This window comes from Parasteatoda tepidariorum, chromosome 9 (genome assembly GCF_043381705.1).
Source record: "Parasteatoda tepidariorum isolate YZ-2023 chromosome 9, CAS_Ptep_4.0, whole genome shotgun sequence".
NCBI classification, from domain to species: Eukaryota; Metazoa; Arthropoda; class Arachnida; order Araneae; family Theridiidae; genus Parasteatoda; species Parasteatoda tepidariorum.
The window spans coordinates 62,831,382-62,840,323 of NC_092212.1; the positions used below are offsets into that span (position 1 = coordinate 62,831,382).

Below are 8,942 nucleotides of genomic sequence, written 5' to 3' on the forward strand. Positions count from 1 at the left end.
TCAAAAAGGATTTTATTATTTCCATTTCGCGTAGCGGGTAAGAGCATTAAAACATCAATACAGCATCTAAAAAGCTTATATAATTTCTAATACCCATAGCATGTTAGTGCATTAAAACATGATAATGCTTCAAAATGGATTATATTATTCCCAATTCCAGCAGCGGGTTACAACATTAGAGCTTCAATACAGCATCAAAAAAGCTTGTATCATTTCTAATACACATGGCATGTTAATAGATTAATTATCAATAATACATCAAAAAGGCTTTAATTATTTACATTTCCCGTAGCGGGTATGAACTTTAAAACATAAATACAACACCTAAAACTTATATCATTTCTAATACACATGGCATGTTAATAGATTAAAACATCAATAATGCATCAAAAAGGATTTTATTATTTCCATTTCCCGTAGCGGGTAAGAGCATTAAAATATCAATACATCATCTAAAAAGCTTATATAATTTCTAATACCCATGGCATGTTAGTGCATTAAAACATGATAATGCTTCAAAATGGATTATATTATTCCCAATTCCAGCAGCGGGTTACAACGTTAAAGCTTCAATACAGCATCAAAAAAGCTTATATCATTTCTAATACACATGGCATGTTAATAGATTAATTATCAACAATGCATCAAAAAGGCTTTAATTATTTCCATTTCCCGTAGCGGGTATGAACTTTAAAACATAAATACAACATCTAAAAAGCTTATATCATTTCTAATACACATGGCATGTTAATAGATTAAAACATCAATAATGCATCAAAAAGGCTTTTATTATTTCCATTTCCCGTAGCATTTAAGAACATTAAAACATCAATACAGCATCTAAAAAGCTTATATCATTTCTAATACCCATAGCATGTTAATAGTTTAAAACATGATAATGCTTCAAAATGGATTATATTATTCCCAATTCCAGGAGCGGGTTACAACATTAGAGCTTCAATACAGCTTCAAAAAGGCTTATATCATTTATAATACACATGGCATGTTAATAGATTAATTATCAATAATGCATCAAAAAGGCTTTTATTCTCTCTTTGCAAACTAAAATAAAGACTCTTCGCAAACTAAAATATTTAAAAAAAATCCGAACTTAAACATACGTTGAAATTTTACTTAACATGAAATAAATACGAAGAAATTTATGTGTCCATATCTAAAACGTGAAGATAGACTAGATCTCTTTTATCAAAGGACTTTTTCTTATCTTGAGTTATTACTAGTTTTAAAACCAAACAAAATGCTTATCAAAATTTATAAGCTTCATACCATTAAATCCGCCATTATTAGATTCTCTTCTTTTTTTTAAAAAAAATATTTCCTTGAGGTCGTTGTACTGTTTTTCTTTTATTAATGGTTGTGTTAGTTGTATATTTTAAGGATTCTATTTATCATTATAAAACACATCACATTTTCCTTCCTGGATATTAGGAACATAAATGTCATAAGTATTGGAATGTACTGAAATAGTTTCGTTTTTTTCTCAATTGATTCAACTATAAATAGAAATTTTCAGCTTTCGAAAAGTTAGTTTTATTAAAGCCAGAACAGTCAAATTCTTTTAAGCAGTGTTCTCAATTTTGGTAGTAATCTTCACTGACATGATGAGAAATTAGGTCTGGGGTGCAAGCAAGCACTCTCACCCATTTTTCGACAGTTTGACTGCAGTGCAGTTTAATTGGCCTAAAAATGGACCTGTTTAGTAGTAAGAGTTCATATGATTTAGTTTATCCTACTTAATACACGGTACGATTTAAAACTGCGAACGTAGATGGTAAGATTCAGACAGAAGCAAAGTGCCATTTCAAGCTTCAAGCAATAGTTAGCTAGCAAAGTAACAGGAGGAACATAAAAAATAAATTGCTTAACATTTACGTATGATGTATTTAATAATCTTTACATTACTTTTGATCCGGTTTATCCATGCAGAAAATTTTGAACATAGAGAGAATGTTTGAAATTCAAAATTAAAATTTATGAAAAGGATTGTTTTAAAGAATAATTTGTCGCAAGTTTAAAGGGACTTGACTTTTCTGTATGGATCATCGCCTTAAAAAAACTTCTTAAATTATCCACCAGAAATATCAGAAAACTACATTTTCTTATTAATCAGCGAAGGTACGGTTTTGGAAAGTTACAATTTAGATATAATAAAGGAGTGTTAAATATAATGTTCTAAATATGACGTGTTTCATTTTAATTGTACAAGATTTAGAATGGAAAGTTGGTCACGGAGTTAAAATACGATTTAACAACTCAACTAATTTGAAAGTTTATAATAATAATATGCTTTGAAAAAGGTGATAGTGAAGGCTATATAAGCAAAAACTCATTTGCATTTCAGGTTTGGCGATGTTTTGGGCGTGACCATCGAAAGTAGGTGATTTCCATCATTAGAACAATAATACCTGCCGCCCAGCCCATACCAAGAATAATAAACACCCCATTTAAATTTGATAGCCTTATAGGTGATGCTAATGTGCTCTCAGGATGGCTCTTATTTAAATTTCTCATTGCATCTTTTTTAAAGAAGTAATCTTCTTTGAATTTTTCATATAAGCCACTACTTACAATTCGGAGTACGATTCTATTCAAGCGCTCTTTGCAGCAAAATGTTTTCTTGATTGCAATCCCGTAATGAAAATATCCAAAAGTGTCCTCCGAATAAAAGTACTTTTCAGGTGGCCCAACAGCCGCACGAAATAGATCAGCTGAACCAAGTATTGCTACATGTTCCGGAACTTTGACTTCTTCAGGGTCATAATAATACCAGTCATTCTTTTTAATGTATTCCCCTAATCCTCTTAAGTGAGGTGAAAGGCTTTCCATCAAATTATCTACTTCCTTAGTTACCTTCAATGATAGACACACCATTTTCCCCTCCTTGACAGCGAGATAGAGATCCTTGAAATCTTTTATTTGTTTCATTCTGATGGGAGAAGTCAAAAATGATAACAGGACGGAGCTGTAACATAAAATTAGCACGTATGAATAAAGGAGCCAAATTCCAAGTGGTATCCGCCTGGTCAGGGAACGAGGGCTGTAGCTCATTCCTTGTCCGAAAGAAGATCCCCACAAATTGAAGAAAACGGAAATAATTGAATCTTTTGGTGAAATCAAAGTTCGAAATAGAACTGACACCGAGAGCAGCGTGATAAGGAATAAAATCCATGTGAGTGTGCTGAAAGGATACATGAATGCTGATGTTTATAATTCATCATAAACTTTTTTTCAAGATAGTAGTAAGGCGCACTGGAGTCTACAATTTTTGAACGCTCATAGGTAATATCTAAATAGGTCAATCCCATATCAACTTCATTCCTTTGCAGCATTCCCATCACTCCAGTGTAGTTTCCGGATGTATCCATTTCCCCGAAATGATCTGGGGAAGTAAAAACCTCATATTCGAAATTTAATGCTTGAGCCAATACTTTAATAAATTCGGCTTCAACTCCCGAAATAATGGTAGTGTTGTCGATTCTTGTAATTTCTATGGCTTTGCTCAGGGGTTCAACTGCTAGTCTAAGTTTCGAGGGAAAATATGCCATCTTCTTTAACAAAATCCTTTTTGGTTAATTTTCAGATCAAGTTCTTATAGTTAAATCAGTTCTTGAATACTAACAGAGTATAGAGATGTCGCGCCTTTCAGAAAAGTTAGCAGTTCTCCATAACATGAAGATTTTCTTCATGGAAATAATCTTCTGGAATAAGCGTGAAAATTTTGCGTTTGTGCATAAAATTTTTAGTTGATATTCGTGTTCGAAGTCAATTCAGTTCGTAAAATATGACAGAGAAAAAAAGGATAAACATTGACAAAAAAATTGGTTTATGTTCATGAATTGGTTCAAAAATTGGTTTATCTACCCTTTTTTTTTATCTTTCTCTTCCATTGGTTTATAGTTTACTTTTTATGCTTAAATTATAATTTATAATGAATTATTAAATGCTAATTAGTTTGGAAACTTTCTGTCTGAAAATCAGTTCAAAAATATTCTAACGAACGGTAAGTTTTTTCTCTTTCTTCTTTCAGAATTTTAAAGTAGGTATTTATATTGTAATTCAGAGTGGTGGGATAAATTAACACTCACACCTTCAATTATAGCACAATTTCCACAATAATATGCAAAAATATTACTGTAATCTATTCTCACGAATCTCGGTGTGTGCGGAAATTGCTATCGGAAAATTTCGAAATTAAAAGGAAAAACAAATTTTAGTCTTCCTCCATCCCTTATAGCAAACCATAATCATCTGTTGAATGCAAAATGTTTTAGATAGTGAATGTAATTTTGAAATAAAATTTGTAACAAATTTTTTCTAGCTATATTGATTGTATTTCTTTATAACTTTCAGCTTTACGCATGGTTTTGTAATGTTTTCCAGAACTAATTTATTGATTATTTGCCTTTTTTCACACCAAGCGAAGGACATATAATCAGCTAGCTGTATGTAAATGAAATTCCTGTCTACGTTATGAATTATTAAACTTTTATCTAATCCATTTGTTATTAGTTTGTATTTATTTTGTTATTTCAAACCAATTTTTAAAATTTTTTCAAGATTGGCAGTTATATGCAAGACCTAGGCAATTATATGACATTTCAATTGCTGTTAAGTATTATTATAAAGTGACATTTTGGTAAGTTTATTACTGTGCCACTATTTAGTATTACTCACTTAATTATCTCTAATCTTTCATTGTAACACACGTGACTTATTATTAAATTACCACTTAAATTAATGTAAATTTCTATCAACCAGATATCTCTAATGGAAATTTTACTTTAGCAATAATTTGGGGCCCTTGGAAGACGTCTTCAACTTCTGACTTTCTCAAACTTTTACAAGAAAACCAATTTCCTGTAGTAGAACCTCACTTTTCAGAATCTTTTTCATCCAATATATTAAATTTTTTGAAGTTATACTTCTTATGCGACTTCCAACAAGGTTGCGATAAGCGTTCAACGCTACATTTTTATTGGCCGGGAAATCACGTGGTAGAATCCAGTTTTCCCTCATTCATTTCCATATTGTTTTGGTTCTCACTAGCATAAAAATAATAAAAGTATTGTTTTTCTATAAATATTTTTTGAAGTTATACTTCGTATGCGACTTCCAACAAGGTTGCGTTAAACGTTTAACGCTACATTTTTATTGGCCGGGAAATCACGTGGTAGAATCCAGTTTATCATTTCCTTATTATTTTGGTTCTCAGCATAAAAATATAACAGTCCTAAAAGTATTGTTTTTTTATAAATATTTTTTTTTAGTTTGTATTGATACACATATAATTTAATAGGGTAGTATTTTTTATTTTCAAATTTAGTGGATAACAATTGTAAAAAATGAGTGAAAACAATCCCACGGACAATGCGACGGATTCAAGATTATGTCAAGGTATGTCTCTTGCGAATATCAATTGATTGTTGTGTTTTTTCTTCTGAAATTACATTATGACGTATTCACATATATTATTAATACAACTGGATTTTCCATGGCGAGACGATGAGGCAACCACAAGCACTTCCACTGGTTCAAGAGGTCCACGAGGGAGAAATGCACAATATTACCGTTATTAGTAATAACGGTATATAGTTATTACAGAGCACGAAAGCGAGCGGAGCAGGAAAAAGAGTCGTTGAATAGAACTAGTGATCCTTCCACGACTGCTAATTCTTCTACAATTAACGACGCAGGTTACGAAGTTTAACTTCTTCCGCGCGGAGCGACACCACGCGCTATTTTTTTTTATAACCGTCGTTGAACATCCAACCAGATTTGTTGGGTTTACAACTACTATTGCTTAATTCCGTTGCCTTGTAATTTTTAACCCAATCCAGAAGACAAGGGAACTTTTGGATCAAGTATTGAGAGAAATGTGCCTTTGTGGAGGACTTTAAGGTGGAACTAACCCACATTTGCGTTACATGGAGAAGAAAAGCACGAAAACCTCCTACGATTAGTCTGACGGCAATGAGACACTGAATTATGATACGTCTGCCACTGAGGATATTTTACGTCAGCACTGTGGTCAGTGTAAGCCGGATGCAGAATTCGTATTGACCAGCCATCGCTTTGATTCGAACCCAGTTCACCTCATTGGAAGGTGAAAGCTTTAACCCTTAAGCCATCACGGCTCAATAGCTTCTGCTGGTAAAAATAAATATACTATTTTTTACATCACACTTGTTTTTTGCCTTTTCTACTTGTATAATAATATATTATCGTGAGTCAGTGAGCTCTCCTCAAATTCATTAAGTGTTATAAAAATTATCCAAGCTATTTCACTCTTTATATTAATATAAGAACACTGGGCAGTATTGGCTTTCGAAGTCTTTTAACTTCTGCAACTGGAAAGTCTTAAATATTAATAAAACGTAAGGGGGAAACCTTTTTTTGAAGCAGAAAAGTGACAGAATTTTTTTTTGTCAGCCTTTAAAAAATATACTGTTCTACTGGGAAAACAATTTAAGAAAAACAAAAAAAGAAACAAAAAAAAAAAAAACTGGTCATGCTTGTTCTTTTGTTAAATTCAGTGCAACCCTGGACTTGATTGTAACCATTGCGTTTTGGATGCTTTATTAATCGTCATGGATTGTGTCAGGGACATGCAATTTCTTAAAATTTTGAACAGATAAAATGAGAGGAGAAAAAGGGTGAGAGGAATTTTTCGAAATTTAAAAGATTAATAATAAAAATCAAAAGCCCATTTACAGCTACAATGCACTCCTGATTATCCGGGTTAATCACCGGGACAGGTCGCACGGACAATCAAAAAACACGGATAATCCAAAAACTCCTTTTATTAAAGAAAAATTCAATATTAGTACATTAAATATAAAAATTACTGACATTTGAATGCATAGCATCAAACTAGGAATTTTCCTTATTGAAAAATGTGTAATGCGTCTTCGCCATATATCGATACACATATTTTACGAACTGCAGTAATGTCACCGTAATCAAATCCTCCCATATAATCTAATAAAGTTTCCGCAGAGCAGCAGAATGCGAAATTGTATTTCATTCATTTACTACATCTTCTGCATCAGTTACTATCATCACTGTTTGATTGAACAACATAACGGTGAAGATCAATACTCAAATACTGGAAGACAGGCTCACATGCATCACTTTGAAACCAATCTTCTAAATTTTCTTCATCAAAAATTTCGAAACCTTAGATTTCTTTTGCTTGTTCGAGAATACTGTTATCATATTTTTCTTGAACATCTGAAGAGGATTGTTCATCAAGCGGTATGATCTTTCTCCAAGATCGCGATAACGTAGACGATGTTCCATATTCTGTAATCCAATAACGAATACTGCTTCCAAAAATTTGGTAGTGTTATAACTTCATGAATCAATTTTTTATAATCTTGAAAATGTTTAACTTTATATTTTTGGTGTGACTCCGGAATGAGCACGGATAATCCGCAAACTGGATAATCTGCGCACGGATAATCGAGAGTGTACTGCATTTGAACAAATGCCATTTAAAGCCCATTTACAGATAGAAACAACTTTGGTAACCAAATTAATTTTCTCAGCCTTGTAACAACTTCTGATTTACATTTATTAATATGAAATATATTTTCAGTGAAACTTCTCACTAGCAACCACTTTCGGTTAATCAGTACAAATTAGTTGTCTGGGAGGATGGTCGCTCCTAAAATCATCAATATTGGATTGTTAGAACAATTTACCCAAAATAATATATATAAATCATCCAAGTTTTTGATACATAAAAAAATAACTAAAAAATATTTTTGTATTGTTATTTCGGTGAATACTATATACTCTATAAGTTGGACAACATATTTTTTTTTTTAATTCAAATTTTCTTAAGATATGAAATGTAAAGACAATTTCTATCACGCTTTCATCATAACATATATTGGAATGTGTGTTTTTGTTCAATTTACTTTTAACTGGAGAAAAATAGCAAGACACTTTTCCGAAAAGGGAGTCGGATTAATTTAAAATTAAGTTCTTAAGTAATATAAAATGGTCATTGATAGAGGTTAGAGAAGTTATCTTCGCTAAGTCAAAGAATATTGAATCACAAACGTGAGAATATCTTACTGGTCGGCCCTTTCTATATTCGTCGTTAAACAGCAGGCTGAACTTTATGGGTTTACGTCTACTAATGTTCAACAACGCTGCCTTGTAATTTTGAACCCAACCCAGAAGACAAGGGAACTCCTGGGTCAAGTGTTGCGAGAAATTTGCTTCCGTGGAGGACTTTTTGATGGAACTAATCCGCATTTGTGTTACATGGAGAGGAAGACCACAAGAACGTCCCACGTTTAACCCGATGGCAAATGATACTCTAACCCAGAGGTCGCCAAAGTGGTCTATATAGACCCCAGGGGTCTATTTAACAAAAGTGTGTGTCGATCTGAGACAGGGGGTCGAATGGGGGTCGATCCGAATCGAAAGGATCGATTGGGAGTCGAAGAAAAAATTCTTAATACGCAAATCACACATACCTAATTAAGTATGTAAAATTTGTAATTTTTTTTATTATAGACTTAATATCAGTTTCTTTATAGAACATAAATTAATAAACATATATTTATTCGGGTGAAACAAGTATTTACGTACCAGCGTGCAGTGGCACGAACTCTGCACTTCTTGTTTATAAGTCATATGCATATGTGCGCTTGTCCAAATATCACATGTGACGAGCATTGACATTACAAACGCAAATATCATACGCAGTTTCAGCTATCTTTGCAAACTGTGAACAGTGTTGAATATTTGCAGTGTCATTATTAAAACTTTTATAATTTTGGATAATTAGTTATCGTTTTATAAAAACCATTCGTTTAGNTCACATGTGACGAGCATTGACATTACAAACGCAAATATCATACGCAGTTTCAGCTATCTTTGCAAACTGTGAACAGTGTTGAATATTT

The 8,942-nt window shown here is 32.4% G+C and overlaps 1 protein-coding gene across 1 annotated transcript; it reads right to left on the minus strand.

The window, feature by feature from the left end:
* Positions 1-2,358: 2,358 nt before the first annotated feature.
* LOC139426559 (probable glutamate receptor) lies at positions 2,359-3,566 on the minus strand. Its single transcript, XM_071185835.1, has 2 exons — positions 3,244-3,566; positions 2,359-3,199 (listed from the first exon to the last, which is right to left on the minus strand). The coding sequence occupies exons 1-2, from the start codon at positions 3,564-3,566 to the stop codon at positions 2,359-2,361; spliced, it is 1,164 nt and encodes a 387-aa protein (XP_071041936.1).
* Positions 3,567-8,942: the final 5,376 nt, after the last annotated feature.

Coding starts and splice junctions, on each gene's coding strand:
- LOC139426559 (XM_071185835.1), bottom strand. CDS start 3,566: ATGGCATATTTTCCCTCGAAACTTAGACTAGCAGTTGAACCCCTGAGC. Junction 3,200..3,243: donor TACTACTATCTTGAAAAAAA/GTTTATGATGAA, acceptor GTATCCTTTCAG/CACACTCACATGGATTTTAT.